The sequence below is a fragment of the Malus domestica genome, chromosome 13, assembly GCF_042453785.1.
Source record: "Malus domestica chromosome 13, GDT2T_hap1".
In the NCBI taxonomy this organism is placed as follows: domain Eukaryota; kingdom Viridiplantae; phylum Streptophyta; class Magnoliopsida; order Rosales; family Rosaceae; genus Malus; species Malus domestica.
In genome coordinates, this window is record NC_091673.1 from 15,290,252 (window position 1) to 15,314,660 (window position 24,409).

At 38.7% G+C, this 24,409-nt stretch overlaps 1 protein-coding gene, 1 long non-coding RNA gene and 1 other non-coding gene across 3 annotated transcripts; all 3 read left to right on the forward strand.

Annotated features, from left to right (window-relative positions):
- Nucleotides 1-7,798: 7,798 nt before the first annotated feature.
- Nucleotides 7,799-8,919, forward strand: LOC139190434 (uncharacterized). The gene is made up of 2 exons (XR_011574673.1): nucleotides 7,799-7,963; nucleotides 8,586-8,919. It is a non-coding gene; the product is annotated as an uncharacterized lncRNA (long non-coding RNA).
- A 3,987-nt stretch (nucleotides 8,920-12,906) lies between these two features.
- Nucleotides 12,907-15,544, forward strand: LOC103453078 (nuclear transcription factor Y subunit C-3-like). Its single transcript, XM_008392617.4, has 3 exons — nucleotides 12,907-13,075; nucleotides 13,215-13,268; nucleotides 14,548-15,544. The coding sequence occupies exon 3, from the start codon at nucleotides 14,585-14,587 to the stop codon at nucleotides 15,338-15,340; it is 756 nt and encodes a 251-aa protein (XP_008390839.1). The 5' UTR covers nucleotides 12,907-13,075; nucleotides 13,215-13,268; nucleotides 14,548-14,584; the 3' UTR covers nucleotides 15,341-15,544.
- Nucleotides 15,545-16,323: 779 nt separating this feature from the next.
- Nucleotides 16,324-19,448, forward strand: LOC103453077 (uncharacterized). The gene is made up of 2 exons (XR_001791975.3): nucleotides 16,324-17,012; nucleotides 18,985-19,448. It is a non-coding gene; the product is annotated as an uncharacterized protein (transcript).
- Nucleotides 19,449-24,409: the final 4,961 nt, after the last annotated feature.

Consider the following 24,409-nt stretch of genomic DNA (forward strand, 5'->3'; position numbering starts at 1 on the left):
GAGTTTTGGTTGGTTCGTCAAGCAATCTAAGAGAGTCGTTCCTCGCAATCTTCATAGCAAGGAGCCTTGACTGAGTAGTTGAAGAAGTCTTCTGGGAAGATGTCACGCATCGTGATGGGGATGGACGATCTTCGTGTCAAAGTTTCATTATCTCCAACACTTTCACATTGTTCTGGAAGTGAACAGGAGCTGTTTTGCCCCCTTTCCCATTGATGAACTTGTGGATAAGACATATGCTTCTTGTGCAGTTTCTTCGGAGTGACATAAGTCCATCCTTCAACTTCACTCGACTTGACTGGCATGGTTTTGGAGCATGCCCCCAGCGATTGAGGTGAAGATTTTGAGTTGACAGAGCCGGAAGTGACGTCTTCTTCCAGGATTTCGTCTTCTTTGTCTTCTTGGGCCTCCTCTTCAGTGCGGTCCTCTTGGGTTTGTTGCCGTGAAGATTGGCCAGTGTAGATGATGGTGCGCCTCCTTACCTTTAATGGTCCTGTTGTGTCGACTTCCAAAGTTGCTTGGCGCTTCATCCTTGAAGGAATCAAGCTTTGAACATCGTTTTTTCTTGCTAGACTGTCGAGCTTTTCTCCCTTTGGCGTTGTCTTCCTGTTTCTAGAAAGCTTCTTAGTTTCTTCAAGTCTGTCCAAAGCCGACCGTTGCGGAGGAGATTTAGCTGTGCCGCTTTGTTTCTTGGGTTTTGATAACCTTTCAAAGACAGATCTTTGCGGTGTTCGCGTCTCAAGCCTTTTGAAGACGGAAGTTTGGTCTCGACCACTGATGCGATCAAGTGCCGAAATTCTAGGTTTTGAATAATTCAGCCTGTCGAAGACTGAAGTTCGAGGGGCGGGTTTAGGCTCCTCTTTTGGCCTTGTGGCTTGTGGTCTTGGCTTCCTCGTTTTTTTGTAGGTCGTTGATGTCCACCATTTCTTATCACCAGTAGATGCATCTTGGTTGCTTGCCCCCGGTGATGGTTGTGTAGGAGGTGCCATGTGACTTGAACATTGACGGGAATGGTCATGCATGCTTTGGAGATGCATAGGATCGAGTGATTCAAACACAATAGTAGTAGTGTGTGCTGCAACCGTGTCTTCGAGGTCAAGCTCAATTTTCCCTTGTTGTGCTAGCTTCAGGATGAGATCTTTCAGTACGAAGCACTTTTCCGTTGGATGGCTGATGAAGCGGTGGAATTTACAGTATCTTGGGCTATCGGTACGATTCATCTCTTCCGGCCGTCTGCACTCAGGCAAACTGATCACCTTCTTGTCCAACAGGTCATCCAGCATGGCAACCACATCAGAGTCGGGGAATGGATAAGTCTTCTCCTCAAGCTCCTTCAAAGTGCGTCTACGCATCTCTTGATCATGAAAAGCTTTAGTTTGAATCGCCTTGCCTCGTGTGGAGATTTTGACGGGAGATGTGTTGACCGTCATTGCTTCCTTGGTGCATTTCCACGCAGCCTTCTCCACCTTTGTCTCAAGAACTTTGTCATTCTTGTAGTCGGCGATCGGTTCCTTCTTCCCATGATGGGCGATGCTTAACTCCATGTCATGGGTGCGGGTGGCTAGCTCTTCGAAGGTCCGTGGTTTGATGCCTTGAAAGATGTATTGCAAACCCCATTGCATGCCTTGGATGCACATCTCGATTGAAGAGGTTTCCGAGAGCCTGTCTTTACAGTCGAGGCTTAGAGTGCGCCATCTGTTGATGTAGTCAATGACTGGCTCGTCCTTCCATTGCTTTGTGCTTGTTAGCTCTAGCATGCTCACAGTGCGGCGAGTGCTGTAGAAGCGGTTGAGGAATTCCCGCTCCAATTGCTCCCAGCTGTTGATGGACTCAAGGTCTAGGTCCGTGTACCATTCAAAGGCGTTTCCTTTTAGCGAGTGCACAAACTGCTTGGCGAGGTAGTCCCCTTCGGTCCCTGCGTTGTTGCAAGTTTCAACAAAGTGGGCAATGTGCTGTTTCGGGTTTCCCTTTCCATCAAATTGCATGAACTTTGGCGGTTGATAACCCTTCGGCATCCTTAAGGCGTCGATCTTCTTTGAATACGGCTTCGAGTACAACCCGGAGGTATTTGAGCTCCCTTCGTACTGTGCCTTGATGGTGTTGGTGATCATCTCTTGCAGCTGTTGGATAGAAAGAGATTCCATGAGTGCCGCTACTTGGTCTGGCTCCGGCTTTACATCGTTTTTCTCCACCTGAGGCTTTTCTTCTTCGTCATCTCTTCTCTTTAGTGGATCATTCTCTGGGTCGGGTTTATCGCCGTCCTGCGCCTCCAATCGGTTGACTAGTGCTGCAATTTGCAAGTCTTTTTCTTCCACAGTTCGGGTTAGCCTTGCGATTGCTTCATTCATTTGAGCCAGCTGCTCATCGATTGAAGTTGCTCCAATGGTCATGACTTGCATGGCTGAACTGCCGCTTGAATCGGCATCGGAGAGCATGGATTCAGAGTATTTCCTTGGGCTTTCCCCCCTTGGTGCCCTTACTGAGGCTAAGGTGATCAAAGGCTCGTGCCTTGGGTGCTTTTGTTCCCTTGGCAGAGTTGATGCAGAGGTGAAAGAGGCGGCAGAAGTAGCTCTTGCCATGCTTCGAGTCGTGATGGCCAAAGTGACACCAGTTGCGACGAGGACTCTCTTGTTCTTTGAGCCGGTTGCGGGAAAAGTTTGAGCCTTCCTTGATGCCATTAATTTTGGAAGTGCGCTTGAATTTCTTGAACGGAGAAAGAGATGAAAGGCAGAGATTATCCCACCGGGCGTGCCAATTTGTGAACACGGAAAATTCCTGAAATGAAAGAGACAAGAACAACGTGCACAAACAAATATTTGTTTTTTGATGATTTTGGGTTACAATCTCTCTCGATTTTGATCCTCTGATTCGATCTCCGTAAGGTGTTGATTTGTGGATGTTTCGTTGATCCAAGGGCCGTTGAGGCTTGATCTTGGATGAACTGTTGGAAGTTTCTTCAAGGGGCCGTGGGCTTGATCTTTGAAGGTGGATTTGAGCGGATCTTCAAGGAGCCGTTGGGGCTTGATCTTGAGGATGAGCGTTTCTTCAAGGGCCGTTGAGGTTTGATCTTGAATAACGGTGATGAACGGATCTTCAAGGGCTTTTGGGCTTGATCTTGAAGAACAGTGATGAACGGATCTTCAAGGGCTTTTGGGCTTAATCTTGAAGAACGGTTGGATGTGTGGATTTGTCGACGTTGTTGATCCAAAGGGCCGTTGGGGCTTGATCTTGGATGAACGGATGATGAACGATGGTGCTTTCTTCAAGGGCCGTCGGGGCTTGATCTTGAATTGGTGGAAGTTCTTCAAGGGCCTTTGGGGCTTGATCTTGAATTGGTGGATGATTGATCCAAGGGCCGTCGGGGCTTGATCTTGGATTGGTGGATGATTGTTGATCCAAAGGGCCGTTGAGGCTTGATCTTGGATGAACTGTTGAACGAAGAACGAAGAACACTTTCTTCAAGGGCCGTCGGGGCTTGATCTTGAATTGGTGATTGTTAATCCAAAGGCCGTCAGGGCTTGATCTTGGAAGAACGATGAACGAAGAACGAAGAACGCTTTCTTGATTCTTCGGAAACCTGGATGCTTGAGAGCTTCGGAGTTTCAGAGTTTCAGAGCTTCAAGAATTTTGTCTAATGATTTTGGTTCTTTAAATGAATGAATTAGCCTTCTATTTATAGAATTTTCCAAGGCCTAATTTTGAATATAATATTCCAGATGAAATAAGTTGTTTCTGCCAGGTGTTGACACGTGTCCTGTTTGATGACTTTTCCAACTTATTTCGATTGTTTGTTTAGACACACGCTACGTGTAAAATTTATGTAATACATGAGCGTTGAAACTTTGATTTATCGGTCAACATTTATTTACCGAAATTTCGATGTCTACAAAGTCGTAATTGGACCTTTGACGAAGATATTGCTTTTATGTTTGGCAGGGATTTCTGTTAGCGAAGATGGTGTCGTCGGCATGAATCAAAATAGAAAGGTTTTGTAGGGTAAAATCGTTGATAAGCTCCATAAAAACTCCAACGCCAATCGAAGGGAAGCTGGTAGTGTTTATGATCGGTGGAAGATTATCAACAAAGCGTGCACTTTGTGGAAGGGAAGCTTGGAGAGAGCCATGGTTGACATGCCTAGTGGAAGGGGCGCCTCAAAAATTGTGAGTTTCTTTGTTGATATTTTAGTTGTCATGTAAGTAATAGTATTTTGCAACTAATTGTTTTTATGTATTTGTTGCAACAATTTACAAGACAAGAACTACACCAACAAATCAAGCTTTTAAGTTGCATCATGCTTAGAACATCCTCAAGGATTATCCGAGGTGGGGAACCGATGCGGACCAACAATGGGGAAGATTATTTCATAGAGAAGCCTCACCCCCAAATGATGTCAATGAAGGTGTGAATTTTGCCGACAATGAAGGTGTCGAACAAATGACACCAACTTCTTTTGCCAAGCCCCCGGGTAGAGATAAGCAAAAGGAAGCAAAGAGAAAAGGGAAGTCTCAAGATCCAATACGTGCACAATTTGCTAGCGAAATGGTAAGAATGAATGAAAACCATATCTCTCGGCAAGAATAATTGGCCCAAATGCATTTGGCGATGAAGGAACAAGGGGATAGAGAGCAAGAACGGTTCGAAATTAATTTGACGATGAAGGACCTCGACAAATACACTCCAGAGAGGAAGAAATACTTACGTGGTAAGCAAAAGGACATTTTACGAAGAGATGCCACAAAGAGTATATTTCAAGATGACGATTCGTCTCAAGACTATCACCCAAGTCCATCACCAAGTCAAGATGGTGGATATCATTATTAAGTTTATGAGTTTTCGATTGTATTAAGTTTATGCGGTTTATTAATTGTCTTTTTTTTTTTTTAAGTTTATGTGGTTTATTAATTGTCATTTGTATTAACTTTATGTGGTTTATCATGATTTTCATGTATTGATTTAGTGATTTTTCAAAATTTATCGGAATTTTAAATATTTTTAGGTTAAAATGTTCATATAATTAATTTAGGATAGTCTACATAATTTTTTTTTTTAAGTTAATTTAAAAAAATAGCCTTAATTCATTCTTTGATAATCTCGAGCTAAAATTTTAGGCCAGAAGAGTTGGAGCAGAAAAGCTGTTTCTGGGCTAAAACCTAAATTTTATGGTCTAAATATTTTTAGGTTTTAGGTCACCATTGGAGATGGTCTAAGCATAGTCTAATTGTGCAGACGGTGATCACCCATCGCGGATATACCAAACAAGAAAACAATTCCATTCCTTTCAGATTTTATATGTATATATAAGTATTCGTTCAACTTTAGACATATGCAAAAGTTCTAATAATGTTAAACCAATGAGACCTTAATTAGATAATCAATACATATAACAATTACCATATATGCTTACAAAATCTATATCCATAAGCAACAAGGCCATTGCCAATAAAAATGTCTAAATCCAACAACAACAATCTAAAAAACCATACATGCATACAGAAACTGTACTTATATGTCACACCATCATAGAACATGCACACCAGATCAAAGAAGGCAACAGATTCTTAGCACAATTATTACAACTAGCACATGGTATGATTTTGTAAAAATACAACCTAATATTATGAGAGTGACAGTTAAAAGAAAGTCATGCATCCCTTAATAAAAGAGTCTCCTATATAAATGTTGAGTGCAACCAAATATATCTATATCTCTAATTCTCTCATTGCATGTGCAATTACACAATATAGTCTCTCAAGCAGGAACATTCACAAAATCAATACTATTAGAGGCTATATTACCAGGTACAACAAAAGAACACACAAAACGAGAGAAAATAGTAACATTACATATTGGAATGCTATTGGTATGATGGCTTTATGGTATTTTTCTCAAACCCTTTATAGCATCAGAAATTATAAACTTTTGGAATGTGCTTTTAGCTTATCAAATAAGCCTACTATAGTCATAATTCAACTCCACTTTTCATCATAATTACCAAATTTATGATTAAGAAAAATACAGTAAAAGCATAATCATATATTTCATATTTTCACTAAAAACTTGAACCTGGGGTATAAATGGCAAGGTTAGGCCACCCATTGGCCTCATTCCAACAGCTTGAGGTTGAAGAATCACCATTTTGCAAGCCCAAACAACTCCCTGGACTCCCATTGCTTTGATCATGCTCTGAGATTTTCGATTCCTCCCCTTCTTGAGACTTGGAGTTGATGAGATAATGTGGGAGTAGAAACAGAGAGAGTTTTAGAGAGTTCCTACGAAAGAGAGTGAGGGTTTCTTTCCCCCTTCCCCCCAAGCTAAGAGAGAACCCGAAACCAAAGAGGGGCGTGGACCCCAGTGAACCCAAATAACCAATAAATTTATCTAGAAATGGAGGGATTTTACCAAAAATGCCCTTGACTTTAAAATCCTGTAAAAACTTGTTCTAAAACCAAATCTCTTGCGCCCACGGGTTCCTAGCAATGAGTACTAAAATATTATACTTAGTGTGACTTCGTAAGGTCTACGAATTTTTTAACAATCAATGACCAAAATTCAAACTTCGTAATTAGTTTAAGTAAAATCTAGAATTATTAAAATTAAAATATAGTCCAGAAAATAATATAGAGTCCTACTAATACATAATACGTCAATTACAATAGTGAAATTTAGGAACGGAATTTCACAGTAAGTTTGTAAAATATATATGGGTATACTTGCCATTTGAAAATTCTTTAATTGGGCACTAATATGCTTTGAAAAAAAAACATTGTTTTTAGAAACATGGTAGACCCTACTTCTATTTTTATACTGTCATTGACAGCAGTTTAAAAAAATACATTTTTATTTGTTTTACCAAACACATTTGATGTTTCAGATTTTTTAATAAGCTCCTTTTTTTAAAGCACCACAATCACAAACCAGTCCTGAGTAGTTAGCTGAACCGAATTGGATAAACCACGTAAGGATTGGTATCGACATTTCACGATAAATGTTTACATGAAGGCATTGTTAGAAGAAGGAAAAAAAATTTGGTAAGTTTTACATGTAGCAAACATGCACTTCTCATTTCAAGTATTAGAAGATGGGAACGTTCTCTTTCGAAACGACATGGGATGTAAACGTTTTGGCCCTTTTGGAATGTTGAAAACCAAAGAGTACCCCCACTTTTTGTGTTGAAAAGCAGAAATCCATTCGACTCAGGCATTTCTCTGCAATTCATGTTTCTTCTTCTCAAACCCTACCGTTTCTTTTAGTCAGATTTCAAGAAATTCCTTTTATTTCTCAGTAAAATTTAATTACCCTTTTGTTCTCAAACCGTTTCACCATGCCGGATTTGCTCACTTTGCCGTCCGGACAAGCGTTTGTGGTTGGAAGAGTTGGGACCCAAATTATATACTAACATGTTCTTGATGCGTTTGGAGAGATGTTGTTCGAAGATCAAGAAAATGCCATATTCATTGTTTGGGTCAAAACGTAATTGAGACATACTGGTTGTATTTTTCAAATAGTTCAATTTTGTAAATGTGATTTAATTTGGCTTATTTTCTAGATAAATTGTAATTTATATTTAATTCAGTATGTAATTGATCTTGCAATTATCATGAAAGATCTCATGTCAATTAGTTTTATTAGTCCAGCCTGTTAGGATTAGATTGGTTGGTCAAAGATGGTGGCAATCACATCAACTGATTGTTGGAGAAAATAAAGGGATTAGACGTGAAGATTAATTGAGGAAGGACTTTCTAGTCCCAGAAAAGTGTGTAAGGTCACCTATTTAATAGGTCATTCACACTCAAAGGAGGACATCTTTTGCAACGCAGAATATCCATATTGCATTTGAGTGAGCAAAGGAAGCTGTTTTGCACTTCGTTCAAATCCAACTGTGTGCAACCCTGTTGTGTGCATCAGACGTTCGAGATTGAGAGGACAATGCTCACTAGGTTGTGTACCTGGGTCTCGTATGAATCTTGTAAAGTCTTCATCTTTTCCTTAGTGGAATATTGTTGGCAATCTTGCCCAAGGGGTTTTCCTCTCTGAGGTTTTTCCGCTTGTAAAGCTAATTCTTGTGTGTTTGGTATTTTGCTATTTTGCTTTGTCTTTGTTAGTTCTTTGCATAGAATGGGTTTAAAATTGACATTCAATCTTTTAGTTTGAATTCTTGGTTTTACTTTACATTTTAAATTGGCACCAGAGCAGGTCTCTAGATACACTTAGAGTGGATCCTAGGGAACGTGGGATGGACCGGGCTGTTGGTTCTGTCTCTCACCCTTCATACTTCAATGGGGAGAATTATGGAGATAGGAAAGCAAAGATGAAGTCTTTTTTTATGGGCTTTAGATGATAGGGTTTGGATTACAGTGGTCCATGGGCATACTTTGCCCACAAAAATTGTTAAAATTAATAACAAAAAGAAGTCTTCTGATAGCAAAGATGTAGTAGATGATGTTAGTGAAGTTGTTCTTACACCTAGGGAAGAGTGGACTACTGTTAAGGTCACACACTCCACTAATAATCAAAAAGGGTTGAATGCTTTATTTAATGTTGTTTTTCCTGATCAATTTATTTTCATACGTAACTGTGAAACTTCCTAGGAAGCATGGGACATTTTGCAGGACACATATGAAGGAATAGTAACAAAGAAAGAGGCAAAGCTTGAAGTGTTCACTTCACAATTTGAGAGAATCAAGATGGAAGAAGATGAGACCTTTCCTGAGTTCTATGCAAAGCTGTGTGAAATTGTCAACAATTGTGAGGACAAGATTGAGAGGACAAGGCTCACTAGGTTATGTACCTGGGTCTTGTATGAATCTTGTAAAGTCTTCATCTTTTCCTTGTGGATTATGGTTGGCAATCTTGCCCAAGGGTTTTTCTCTCTGAGGTTTTTCCCCTCGTAAAGCTAATTCTTATGTGTTTGAAATTTTTCTATTTTGCTTTGTCTTTATCAGTTTTTTGCATAGAACGGGTTTAAAATTGACATTCAATCTTTTAGTTTGAGTTCTTAGTTTTACTATACATTTTCAAATATATTTTTAATCTGCAATCGATTTAGGGTCCAACATATTCCTCTTATGATTTTGGATACCTCAAAATCATACGGCGCCGGAATGTGGATCTAAGGGCGATGACATTTCACTTTTGGCCCAAACCTGCCAGCACCTTCTTGAGTTTTCTGATATGCACGCCAAGTCTAGTGGACATGCTGTTGAACTAATTCATGTTCTCTCAAGATCGATTCCATTTCATGACAAATGGAAATCTGAACATATTGAGAGGATGTGAATTGGCCGCCACCAGACTTGGCGTGCATATGAGAGAAACCTCGGAGGTGTTGCCTGTTTTTGACCAAAAATGAAATTTCATCACCCCTTACTTTCGACATCCAGAGACACGTATCCAAAAATATTCGAGAATTATGTTCAACGCAAATGGAAAAAATTGGACCCTAAATTGATAGCAAATTTCTCATTCCATAGGCCTAAAAAAGTGAACACGATTTTTTTGAAATGTGGACCGATTGTTGTTGCACTGCATTTATGGAAAAGAAATTTGGAATTACGTTTCGAACCCAAGCAATGAATATGGCGTTTTCTTGATCTTTGAACACCATATCTCCAACCTTGTTGCCAGTCAGGTGCCATACAATCTCTGTTATTTTCTCTTTTCCCGTAGTAACATCAATCATTTTCTTGTTATATTTATTTTCCAGAATCGTACATCTTGTTGCCGCATATTGTCTAATCTGAAGGACTAGTAACTAACCATTTGCTGATCTTGACTGTTGTCACGCTATTAATAGGCAGGGAGGGACGGTTGTGTCTAATTGTGCTACGGGGTCACCTATAAATTGTAATGTCTTCAGATTTAGGTGTAATTGACCTAGGCACATTGTATCAAGTGCAAACAGTTGACTGGATACTGCTCCTTCTGCTGCTGCTGATGCCGACGCTCGACTCACAGCTCATTGGTACCGGTATCTGGAATTGATCGGGAGTTGATGTAGCTGTGCCGTGTGCACCAGCTAGTCATGAGCTTTGTGGTAAATTCATGCGTCATAACCCGGCCGCCTCAGGGTGTAGATATTAGAGCATTTGAATCTCGTGCCTATTTCTGTACCTAGTGTTAATCGAGAAACTGTTGGACCCGAATGTAATGGAATGTCTGTTGGGGATATGATGAGATTGATTTATGTTTATCTATTAATCGTTGTTTTCTTTTCTTTCTTCCTAGATTCTTATATCTGAAATGTTTCTTCACAAAAACATTAGTCGACCAGCAGTTAGAAAACCAGGGATCAGAAGAGGTCTACTTTTCACCTGCAACATCAAACATTCCAAATGGTCTACATCACCCTAGTCTAAATTTAGGGGCCAACAAACAGTCGCTTGAGGAAGCACGGAGGAGAAAAGCCTCTCCCAGAAGCTTACCATGGTGTTCAAGGTAAGAATACTCTTGCTGCTCGTTTATTCAAATATCATTGCAAAGGAAATATGAAAGAAAACCAAGATAAGTGGTCTTTGCGTTTCTAAGGAACTCATTAGGCTAAGCAACAAGCATTCTCCTTATTAATCTTGGCTTCTCTGGATGATGATCTAATTTCCACTCTATTTTTAGACTGGTTGCTAATCTAATCCAACCAAGGGCGTTTTCTAATCTCAAGTGCTTTAGGTGTTGCAATAAGTTTCGTTGTGTTGTTATCTTGGTACCCATCCCCCCACCCCTCCCCCCGCCTCGCATGAGTTATTGATCAGATGGAAAGTTATTGTGTCTAGATTCTAGAAGCAGGTTTCAATCATGCTTGTTATGTTCGACTATACTCAAATACCATTCGTTTGGGATTTGGATAGAGTTTTCTTTAACATCTGCATTTCCTGATTTAAGCTGCATCCAACTTTAAAGCTTCATTATGATTTTCTTTATTCTTAAGTATATAGTGGAGGTTTTAAAGCATGACATTGTTTGTTTAACGTGCAACAGACATCGGTATCATTGACAAGTTGGTGGATATTTACCTACTTTTCTTCTGATTTTAGATGCATTCGACTTTGAGGGGATTTTGTGCTGCTGAGTTATGGTTTTGTTGCTTTCTGTTTCTTCTGATTTGGTTCCATTTTATCTCTTTGAGTGTGTTTTTACGCTCCAATTCGGATGAGTTTTGCCTTCAACTACGGTATCCAAACAAAAAAGAGGGAGAACCATCTAAAAATATTGAAAGTTCACCCCAAGTTAGGATCATCCAAGTAAACCCTCAAGTTACCCAAGGACGGAAAGATGTGAACACTCTGTTATTCGCTACTAACAAAAGCAGAGGCACCGGCATTCCTTAACAAGTAAATCTTGTAATCATGATGAGAAAGCTCATGGCACCATCTTCGCTTGTCACCAATGAGAGCGGTGGACCTACAAGAAAAACACTCCAATCGCTCTTATGGGATTCTAGGCCTATAAGCATAAAAAGCTTAGACTCCAAGTCCCATTATCTCACTCCATGTTCCTTAGTAGTGGCTGATTCATGTTACTTTATTTTAGCCCCACTCCCTTGCTTTTAAGATGCATGGAAAATGACTAGTTTTTAGGATGCATTTTTGAGTGTTACTTGTACTAGTCCGAATAGGTGGGCGTTTGTTCGAATAGATGTAACTTGATTAAATTGGATCATGGCAGATGATCCTTTCGGAGACTAGCGGTGAATGGAGAGAGTTAGACCTCCCTCCCTTCCGGATAGTGATCACTTTCTACTGCGCAGCAGCGTTCTGCTGCATGATCTCCTGAATTTTTTTTATTCCGCTAGACGCTGGGTAACGAAGTAGTTAATGGTTAGACGAAAGGACTGTCTTCTTAGCCGGTTTCTTCTTAGTATGGCGTTGTTCAAGTGTGGGACCATGATTGTTCAGGGAAAGCAAATCGGAATACAAATACTTCAAAAGTTTGGTCATGGGCCGAACGACTTCAATGAGATTGACCATTCTTGTTCCGCAAGACACGGAGACTTGATCCAACAAGTCTTTAGCCAGTTCGTTATATTCATGGAGTTCCTACAATCCAGGAATTGGAGTGCACAAGAAATCACACTCTCAAATTGATGCAATATATATCTATCATTTAAGAGTTCCGACTTAATATAGAATTTTATCCTAAAAAGGATTTTCTTCCGACTGGTATGCAGCCCGCAACAAATACAGCACATAAAAAGTATAAAAGTTTTACATGAAGCAATCATGTATGTGCGTGAGTCGTCTCTCATTCCTTACAATTTTTTTTTTTTAACAAACAATATTACACTAAGTGGGAGGGGTGAGTTTAATCTTACAATAGGCTAGCAATAATGTGGTTCAAATTCGTTTTTAATGAGATTAGAACATAAGACTTCTCACTTTCAAATAAAAAGAAATACAATTCATCATCTCACACCGTAAATCACCTACTCAGTTGATAATACCATAAATTGTCTTGTGAAAATGACCCGTGCCCAATCCTATTTCTATAATTTCCTTTTCTGACGTGGAATCAGTCATTATAATTTCAGAAAAAGGAAGTGGGTATATAAAGGTCAACAAATTGACTCATGGGATGTGAGCATAGGGCGATAGTCAACGGATGTTTTTAGTGTCGTGTCCCATTATGTCGGTGATGTCGTGTCCATGGCCCACTCGGAAGCAGGTAACGGTAGATATTTTAGATATTTCAGCTCTGGGTCACACCTGTCTAGCGGCCCATTGACCCTTGGCACTCCATTAACATTTTACTAAGCAAAATATCTCGATTTTTAAACTAATTAAAAATATAATTAGGCAGTCGATTAGTGGAGGGAGATATTTTTATTTTTATTTTATTTTTATTTTATTTTAATATAATTAATTAGTTTGGAGGGCAAAATCGTCAGAGGAATAAAAAGTCAAACTTTAAAGTTATAGTTGCGACGACGAATCAAACCTGGCGCTTTTTTATAGTGGAAGGCAAACGCACACATAGACACATACCTTCTATCTTCCCACTCTCTCCACTGCGATCCCCACTCCACTCTCCCCGTACTGTTTTATTTGATCCATTTTTCCAGAAAAACCCTAGAAATTCACTTCAAAAGGTTGGGTTTTTATGTTTATTTTTCAAGATATTCGGTTAAATAATTCTCCTTCTGTAGTGTTTGCAGGCCTCTATTTTTGCCGTGAGCTTCAGTTCAACTGGTGTATGAATTTCATTAATTTATTTGGGTTTTGTTTTAGGGTTGTGGTGGTTGGATAAAACCGAGAATTGGGGAACAGAGCAGTGAGCCAAAGGTACCAATTTTTGTGTTTTTCACTTTCATGCATGACTTATATAATTTTTTTTTTTTTTTTTGTGTGTTGTTATTAATTGAGATTTTGTATTTAAGTAGTGAAATTTGGTCTTATTATTTTTTCTTGAATTTTTTTTAGGGTTTCTGAAACGTAGATTTGATTTGAGTGTGGTGAATTGACTGTTTGTGGGGTTATATGCAAGTACAATAGACAAGGGGGTGTGTGTTTGTGTGAAGTCAGAACCAAGAGCATGTTTTCTGGGGTTGGTGTTGCTGTAGAATCTGACTTGGTGAGGTAGTGACCGGAGAATTGAGACTTTGAGTTGACTCAGGTCTTTTTCGCTCGGGAAGAAGGTTATGCAACTCGTTAGAAGGTTTCTACCTTTTGTTTTGTATTGTTTTTGGTTCTTCTGTTGGGGAAAGAGGGAGAGTACATACGCTTTTGGGTATGAACGGTTGGATGCGATTTTCATCGCCTGTGGTTAGTCTTGACTTTTGAGTGAAAGGCTAACACACCATGCCAAGTGCAGTTCATGGTTGACCAATTTTTCGAGGCAAGTTATTGATCAGATCACTTGTCTGATTAATGAGCTGTATGCTATCTGTTTCCAGATAATACTTTGTCGAGTTTTGTATTAAGGCAGATTACTCGGTTTCAAACATTACTCTTGATTACGCACCGGTTAGAATAATGGAATTTCGTATGGTGGTCGTCTATTTGGATGAGATAAAAGGTGCACTGGTACTTATGTTAAGTCTGGTTTCTAATTGGAACAATATCGATTGGTATAAACCATAAGAGTACTCAAATGATTTGTACGGTTATGCTAGACATCCTTTCGGGAGCAATTTGGTTAAAGGTTTCTAGTGTTTGATTTAAGGTGGAAGAGATTTTTGGTATTGATTGTTAAAGCTTTAGTTTGACCTTATGGTATTAACTGACGGGACTTATGTTTTATGGGTTTTACATTTTTAGTATGTGGTTTAATTTGGGGAAGTCATCCCCCTGTTTATTTTTGCCCTTTCGGCTGAATAAATCAAAGGAGAATACAGGGACGGAAGTAAGGGGAAAATGGGCGTGCAAAAGTCATTTCCCACTTTTTGTGGCACAGCTGGTCACCAACCCTTTGAAATGGGTGTTAGCCAGCTCCCAGAGTTGTTTCTGCATTATCTACTTTCTGTTAGGGTTTTGGAAATTTAATTCTGGAAATTCATAACTGACTCAAATTTCGTAACAGTAGTGTTCATACTGATTGTTTATTATGTACCCTGCACCATAGGGGAGGGTAGAGAACTTTTTTGCCAACGTACGCCAATATGGATCAGCAAGGACATGGGCATCCAGCAACTATGGGAGTGGCTGGAACTGCAGCTCAAGCATCATATGGTGTGAACCCGTATGGATCAGTTGGGATGATGCAATCTCCTACTCAGCCAGCAGGTTCTGCCGCCTCTTCTCAGCTTGCACAACACCAGCTAGCTTATCAGCACATCCACCAGCAGCAACAACAGCAACTGCAGCAACAACTCCAAAAATTTTGGGGAGAGCAGCATAAAGAAATTGATCAAACTAATGATTTCAAAAACCATAGTTTGCCATTGGCCAGGATTAAGAAGATTATGAAGGCGGATGAGGATGTGAGGATGATATCAGCCGAAGCTCCTGTCATATTTGCTAGGGCCTGTGAGATGTTCATTCTAGAGTTGACAATGCGGTCTTGGAATCACACAGAGGAGAACAAAAGAAGAACACTGCAAAAGAATGACATTGCAGCAGCAATTACGAGGACTGATATATTTGACTTTCTGGTTGATATCGTCCCAAGAGAGGATTTGAAAGACGAGGTACTTGCATCAATCCCAAGAGGTGGGAATCCCCCAGTTGGGGGTCCATCTGATGGTGTTCCTTACTATTACATGCCTCCTCAGCATGCTTCGCAGGTTGGTGCTCCGGCGATGATAGTGGGAAAGCCTGTGATGGATCAGAATCTCTATGGCCAGCAGGCACATCCGTACATTGCTCAACCAACATGGCCACAGCAACAACAGCATCCGCACGACGACCTTGAGTAAAAGAGTTAATGGAGTAAAAATTGGAAGGCCAATTTGACTATATCATCATTGTTTGTAATTGAAGGCTTACAATTTAAAGTGTTTATCTTGGATACAGTAGTTACATAGTTTGTCTTTTCCGGTCCTTAGTGTTACAAAATATTTGGGTTTGGTACATGAAAATTGAAATGATTCAGTAAAAGGTGTGGATTCTGGTACTGTAAATTATATGGCTTTTATGTATTTTGTTCTGCCGGTAAATCCAAAGCTTGACAAAGTGGGTTGGTTGAGGAGGAAAGTGGTCAAACACACGGCCACTTAGAACAATTGATGTTTATTATCCATTCATTCTGCTTTGTTGCTTGTTCTGTAGCACAAGAATCTGGGAAAGTGGACTCCTTATGGCTCGCTCAGTTGGGAAGTCCGTTTTGCATCTAAACTCATAAACCATCTTATTGAAAAACCTTTCCTTCCCTAGGAATTTTATGCTCTTACAAGATAATACAATCGGTCAAGAAAGAACTTGGACACGACGCTTTCTCCGTCAATGATACCATGCGTTATTGTCGAAATTCAGACGGTCATCGCCTTCTGACCTTAGAGCAACTCCACCCATGGAGCTCTCCTCCCTGGCAATCCACTATTCAATCCACCATATTGAACAGTAACTGCCTTAAATGAATAGTAATTACCATGAATGAACAGTAATTGCCATTTACATCTCCACCCTTAGAACCCTCCCCCTGACAATAAGCAATAAAAATAATAGTTTTTTATGTTTGTTTAAATAATAAAAAATTACAAAAGCTATATATCTCTCTCTCTGACACAAAAAAAATAAAAAATTACAAAACCCTCGGGCCACAGGCCCGTCGACTCCCCACCCCCCCTTCGCTCGACCTCCCACCCTCACTCGGGCCCTTCCCCGCTGGATTTGCTCCCACCGGCCCGAGGGCCCTTTCTCCTCGCCTGACGCCCGAGCAACCAGCAAGGCTGGAGTTGCTCTTATCAGAAGCTGATGCCTTCTCAGCACAGCACACCAACCAAACATGTAAAGGCACTTCTTTTGGGCGTTCGGCAAAGTACAGTGGACTGGTGGAGGCTGTTCAAGTGGAAGGAGAAATAGAATGCACGTGCGCAAACTTAAGTACCACACTCACGACGCCGTTTCACCTTTCTTTGGTTTCCTGCTTTTTGTACATCTGTAGCAGGAGGCAGGAGGGAGGAAAAGGCCGTAGCTTTGGGTAGCGGTTGTTGGTGGGGGCTGGAAGAAAGAAGGAAGAGAGAACGAAGGGCAGGATGAAAGTGAATTCGAATGCGATGAGATCGGGAGTTGTGGTGCTCGGAGCGCTGGCGTTTGGGTACTTGACGCTGCAGCTTGGCTTCCGGCCCTTTCTCGAAAGAGCTCAATCTGCCGTTGACGACTTTGATCCGGCGTCCTCCTCCTCCTCCTCCTCCTCCGCCGCCGCCGAACAACAAGAACAACAACAACCCGACTCCAGCAGCTCCACCCGCCGCTTCTAAATAAATAAACACCGATTACTGATGACCCAAAACCCCACAACCCTTGCTTGATTTTTCTTTATTCCGTTTCTTTTGCTTTTATTGATTGGATTCGGAAGTTGTACTGCGCTGCGCAACTGGGTTTCTTTGCTGAATGATGGAATTGCTGTGTCCAGTCGTGCTCCGAAAGGTATCGAATTGAACTTGATTTCATGGAATTACTACTGCTGATGATGGATTTGGATTCATGTTTCTTCCCCAAAATTAATAAAACATTGTGACAAGAAAGAATTCTTAGCTATAAAGGGTGTGCTTTGCAATTGGTTCGGTGGTTTTTTTCAGTTGATAATCACCCATCTACTTGTTGTGAGTTCATGTCTTTTTTTGCTTTGTAAGGATGGTTGAAATTAGAGCTATGCATTTGGAGGCTTAACCGCGTAAGTTTTTGGTTGTGTTGTTGTCAACAACGAGTTTCGAGTTCCATATGGTTTCTGAAAAACTTGCTTATCGCCTGAATATCAAGTAAACTCGAGGTTGATGAAGACATGGCACAAACATTCTTTTGTAGAGTGAAGAAAAAAACAAAGCTCGTTTCATTTGGGTTTACGTAAAATATGCATTCTTATGGTTCTTTGGTAACGTATATGAATAATATCATTGATTTAGAAATGTCAATGACTCAATGTTTATGGCACTGTAATATTTTCTTCCCTAGGATAACAACTCTATTTGCTACCCCAATACTCTCTAGTTTTTGACAAATCTTCAATTTGAAAAGTGTGGTTTATAGTTATGTATATATATTTTGCATGATAAGAGTCTCTCTCGCCGGATTAATGTTCATACTCCCTTGTAATTGTAGCTGAACTCCCGTCTCAATCCGGTTATCATAATATCCAAAATCACAATTACAAAAATGTTTAACCTTTGGGTTGGAGCTAACAAATGTACATGATTGCATTGTTTTCTTAAACCAAAGTTGTGAGGTACGTCAAACTGGGCACATGCAGTGTTTGGTTGTTCTAAATTCTAATGATGTTTTACAAACATATTATTTAAAGAGACTTTTAGCGTCGTTATATATTTAGTTGTATTACACAAATGTTTTATGGTAAACGCGTTGGGGCAGATCATGAGGAAAAACCGAAAAAGAACTGGATGGCATTTTTGGTAGGCAAAGAATGATAGTGTTTCGAATTCTTTGATTCTTGAGCCATTCATATATGTAAACGGCATGAAGGTGTCAGTGTATGATTGCTTTGGTCAGAAGTAAGTGAACTACGGCTCCACAAGACCACATGATGATTTATGCAAGAGAGGGCTTAATGTTGAAGGGAAGCACTTAATAAAGTTGCAGAAGAAATGAGGGATTGGAATATTATTTCTGAGTTCATGTCTATTACTTGTTGTGAGTTCATGTCTTTTTTTGCTTTGTAATCACGGTTGAAATTAGAGCTATGAGGCTTAACCGCATTAATTTTTGGTTGTGTTATTAACAATGAGTTTTTGGTTCCAAATGGCTTCTTGAAAAACTTGTTTATTGGCCGATTTCAAGTAAAATTCAGGTTGATGAAGATATAGCTCCATTATGTGACCATGAAACTTCTTTATGATAGATACATTGCAACATACCTTTCTTGGCTTTTTGGCTAAGATCAAGATATACACATTACAACAGCATGGAATTGGAATTCAGTGTAGAGTGAAAAAAAGTAATGCTCATTTCATTAGGGTTTATTGTGTCGAATGTGCCATCTCTGACCTCGCCTCTTGTGTATTCGTATCATTGGGAATGGTAGTAGGTCTGTATGAATTATATCATAGAAATGTCGATGTTAATGGCACTGTATTCTCTTCACTGGGATGGGAATCTATCACTGCTACCCAAATAATCTGTGGTTTTTGAAGTCTTAAATTTCAAGTGTGTAGTTTATAGCTACAGATAGTAAACTTTCTGCTTGTAATTGTAGCTGAACCAGCAGTCTCCCATCTTGGTCTGGTTACTATAAGATGAAAATACAAGTGCACACACAATCACAAAAAAGGTTTAAACCTTTGTGTTGAAGCTGACAAATGTACATGATTGTAGTGTTGTCTTAAATGAAATTATGATGTATGTTAAATTGGATCCTCACACGCGGTTTTTGGCTGTTCTTGTGCAGTTGTATTCTACTGGCAGACTGTTTAATGGCAAATGTGTTGGAGCAGATCATGAGGAAAAAAACTGGACAGAGGATGTGGTAGGCGAAGGATGGCAGCAGTTCAAGTTCTTTGTCATGTAGTATGTGCGTTACTCTTGAGCCATCCGTATTACTGCAAACAGCAGCGTATGATTGATTTCTTTGGCCAGAAGAAACCAAGACTCCGCGAAATGATTCATGCAAGTGAAGGCTAGATGTTTAAGTGAGGTAATTGACATAGTTGCAGAAGCAATTAGGGAAGGGAATGGTATTTGTAAGAGAGCTCCTCCAGGATAGCATGTAAGTCAGAGAAGAACCTTCTGCAGAATTGATCGAATCTAGGTGTCGATGAACACCAAATTTTTACTAGTAGTAAATGTCTCTGTTTCAGAGAGTTTTGTATGGATTATTTTCTTTCAATCAAGGAGGGTTGTGGGTAAGTGGAATTTGAATCTCATGCATTGTTGTAGAAATCAAAAGAAAGAAAATGCGTTTGTTAGCAAAGCCTCTCCCTTTCCATCGGCCCAGAAATTTTCAAAGTGCCCGTATTTGTTTTTTCAAAGTGCCGGTAATTTTCTTTTTCCAAGTGCCTGTAATTTTTCAAGGAGCCGGTAATTCTCTCAACTTTTATGAAATGTGAAGTACCGCTCGAATACCCAATATTTGAAAAAAAATCTCTCAAATTAAGCAACGAGGGAGGCTGTGATAATGGATTGGGATTATGATCAATCTAAGGTTAACGCTAAAGAGATAAAATTTGTAGATAAAATTTACAAATTAAATTATATGTCAGCAATAGGAATAAGCACGTTTATCAACGCGTAAGTAATAATCAAATCATCAACTTTCATATAATTTAATTTACAAAATTCAGTATATAAATTTAACCGCACTAGCATTACTCAAAATATAACTGCTGATTAATGATAAGCATTATGATGGAGTCAGATTGTCATATTTGAGAAATAATGGATGGGAGATGGCGGGTACGTTATGCCGTTTAAGGTTTTCTGTCCCAGGTGAGACAGGTGGCATCATGTGATTTGACCATCCTCCTCCTCCTCCTCCTTCCCCGTATTAATCCCATGAACATGCATGGATGGTGTTTTATTAATACAAAAAGAATGGTGAGAATTAAAAAACCAGGTTCATGTGTAACTCTTGTTATTTTATTGGTTCCATCTTTTTGAATGCTTCAATTTGCTCGAACAAGGCAATTAGAAAAAGGGATCGGAGAAGGCAATTAGAAAGTGCTTTTGCATTGACCTTCTATTTGTGTTAGTAAATTTCACAGATCATACAAAAATTATTATATATTATGGCAACGGGAATGCTAACAATTTTTTTATTTTGATCTTCTCATTTTACTATTTTTTTAGACTTTTCATTTAGACTCATTCTACCTTATTATTTCTTATTTTCATCCTGCAATACTGCACAAGATATGAACCCAAAAGCCTTGGGTTAACCCAAACAACGAAGGAGGTTGAGATAATAAATCAAGGGGTGTGATATCCACACACCCTTTTTTACTTCTCACACACACCCCTTGTTAATTTCTGTTCGTTGATCTTCTTCAATTCATCCGATCCGACCGCCGAAAATAAAAAAGATGTGAGAGAATAAAAAGGGATGTGTGGATATCACACCCCTAAATCAAGATTATGAAAGATCCAGGTTTGAATTTCTCTGATGTAACAACAAAGCATGCTTTGTGTTGTGTTGATTCACAAAATAGGATGAGGATCATTTTCGAATCCTCTTTGTGGGGATCATATGGATCTTCATATTATTACCCGTTTATCGTATATTTGTGTTTATTAGGGATGAGGATCAGTTTTTATTAGGTACTATTTATGTTTAATCTTAAATAAAAAATTTAAAATAATTTCTGACTATATGATATACGATAAACGGTTTGAATGTGAGAATTTCTAGGATCCCACAATTTGGATCCGGATGGATCCAAATCCCAAAAATAGATCAAAGTGAGTGCTGAATAAATGGAAAGCGTTGTCATTCAAATTTGTGGAGTCAGATTTTCATCTTTGAAATAATTAATTAAACATGGATGGAGATGGCGGGCACGTCATGATGCTTAAGGTTTTCTGTCCCGGATGAGACAGGTGGCCGCATGTGATTTGAAGCTCCTCCTTCCTTGGATTAATCCCAAGAACATGCATTAATCGTGATAGAAAAATGTTAAAGAAGATTCTTTGAGATGTTCTGTGGATTATCTGTCATTTTAAAATTTAACGTCAATTTTTGGGTCAATAATTATAAACATTGTGTAAAAAATATGAAATGACAAAGAGTTATGGAAAATCTCACTTCTAGAAAAGTTTCCTTAACATTTTTATTATATTAAGGAGACTTTTTCAAAAAGAAAACTTTTCATGAATTCTCTGTTATCTTATATTTTTGGCACAATATTTTATAATATTAGCACGAAAATTAACGTTAAACTGTGAGGTAATGGAGAATCTCTGAATGGTCCCACTCTAATAGGTTTCCTTAAGATTTCTCAATGTTTTAGTAAATACAAAAACGAATGATGTTTTAAACCTGATCAGGAATCAGAAAAGCAGCGTTCACGTGTAAACTTTGGGTATTATTATGTTGTTTTGTTCCGTCCTTTTGAATTAAAATTTGTTCTGCCTCCCCATTTCATGCGGCGTGTGTTTCCCTTCCATTTGCATTAACCTTCTATTTTTCTTAATAAATTTCACAGGTTTAGTTAAGATTATATATATATATATATATATATATATCACGTAATGCTAGCAACTTTTTTATTTGAACTTTTTTATTTCTATCTTCTCATTTCTCTTTCTTATTTTAGAGTGTTGCACGATAATCCGAACTGTCTACTTTTCTAAGTCACCCTTTAAAGATCATCTTAACTAAGCATAAAATCATCTATCTTTTAGTGTCCCCCTCATAGAAAAGTCCATGTAACACTAACACATGCTTGACTATTTTTGCTAAACCTTGTTTTAAGATCATCATGAAAGTTGTAATAAGTTGATTATTTTGCCCTTAATAAGTTGATTCATTTCAACTATGTTGGTCTCCACCTTGCGTGGGTTTTATAAAAATTAATGTGGACGCAAGCTGGTCAAGGAGTGGGGCTTCGGGTTTTGTGGGTGTTGTGGCTCGGGACGATGCTGGCAGGTTTGTGGCAGCGAACAGGATGAGGGTCACGGCCTCTTCTGTGGCAGTGGCTGAAGCTTTGGCAGTGCTGCATGGGTGTGAGTTTGGAAGAAATATGGGATGGAATTTTGTCATCGTGGAATCTGACTTTCAGGAATCTATATCCTGTATTCGAGAGTTGGATACGATGGGCAGTTGGGAAGCTTTCCCAATTTTAGCGCGATGCAAAAGATTGGGGGAGTCTTTTAATGACTACCGCTGGTCTTGGGTTCCAAGATCGGCCAATATGGCTGCGGATATTCTGGCGTTGCGGCAAAGTAGGGAGGTATGTGATTATATTTGGGTCAACAGACCCCCATCCTCCCTTGTTCATGTTTTGTGTAATGATGGTCTCCCTTGTCCCCATTAATTTCTTCCTGCCAGTATGAGGAGTGACATTTTTAGCATTTGGTGCGATGTCGTCTTTACCTCTTTGTACTGCTTTCCTTAGTTGTTGCTGCTTGCTTTTGCCTCGGGGTAGGCTTCTTTGTATCTTTGGCATCTTTGCCCGGTTGTTAGTAATTCCAGTTCGCCAAAAAAAAAAATTACTTTCACGTTTAGTGTGAGTTATCTCCATTTAGTTTGAGAAGCTTTCACGTCGGACTCAAATAAATACAAAAGTACTAATCATGAAATAGCTTTATAATAGGTGCTCGTTAGAGACAAGTGTCTGGCGCCCGTTGCTTATATATCCCTACATATCCAAATGAAATCTCAATCCAAATCCTCTCGACAGTAAAATTTTAATTGGTTTTGGATTTTGGATTTTGGATTTTGTATTGACGCATAATGTGTCTATGGTGTTTGAGGACTGAGGTAGTGTCACACCCCAATCGGAGAATTAACTTAAAACTCCAATTAAAGCATGATTCACAATTTAATATGAAATAAAATCTTTGATAATAGATTAATTCATAGTCAAAAAGTGAAGAAAGAAAAAAAAAAGATATAAACATGTTCAAACATAATTCACATTTATTCACCAAGAGGTAATTCTCAAGTTTTACACAGCACTCTTTAAATAAATTTACATAAAGCTTCTTGTTCCTTATTCAAACAAAAGTGCAAACACCACCAAGCTCTTTATTTTATTTTTATTTACAGATATCATATAGTAAGTAACATCTTTAGCACAAGACTTAATTATCTAGTTCCGAACGTGCACAAATTTAATTAGGGTGAGCATAAAGCTCAGTAGGGACATTATACCTCAAAATATATATAACCATGAGTATATTATTATTATTATTATTATTATTATTTTAAAAACATTAGAAAAATGATATGTATGAATGCACAAAGTTTCTCTCTTCAAACCCATTAACCTGAACCCAAACACCATATTTCCCTTTTGTTAGTGCTCTTGCCTAATTCCCTTTCACCAGTCCCGTATTACCCTTAAATTATTGTGCACTTTGGGGCTGGCCTGAGATCTGGTACGTGCCAAGAAGCTACAATGTAAGTCCACATAACTACCAAACTAATCAAGTATCTTGGTCCAACTTGTGAGTTCCTATTCAAAGTATAAACTATCACTATTTAAGCACACAATTTTAAATGTAACTCGTATTATAGATAGACTTTGTAGAATACATACTTTAATAAGTATGTATAATAATAACCCAAACAAAACATATTTTCAATTTTCTAGTAAAATAGTTTTAAAACTAAAAGTTTTTGTATGGTGTAAATTTGTTATGCAAAATTAATATTGGATATCTGTACGAACCCACCAATAATATCTAAATATATTATTACAATCAGAACTCATATCCAACACCAAAATTTGTTTATTGACTTAGATGACTAGTTCAAAAGTTTCATGTTTCAAAATTTCACCTTGAAATCCCTTCGTTCCTACCAATCCATAACCAAAACCTCAACATAAAAGACTCTTTCTTTTTGAGTTTATGAAAGCTCTCTGTTTTAAACAGTAACAGAACATAAATATATTTTGAAATCAAAGAGAAAACTGAACATTTTATAATATAAAATTATGGGGTTTTTGGCTGAAAGAGATTGACAATTGATTAACCAACCTCTTCAAAGCCCACTAAAATAGAAAAATGAATCAAATAAAATGAATGAGAAGTCTAACCAAAAGAAAATTATTTCAACTCTTAGCACCCTTTCTCCTTCACTAGCCTTCTAAAACTATAAAGCTTTTTGTATGGCATTTCTATTACTGTTGATTCTCAAGAGAACTACTGACTCC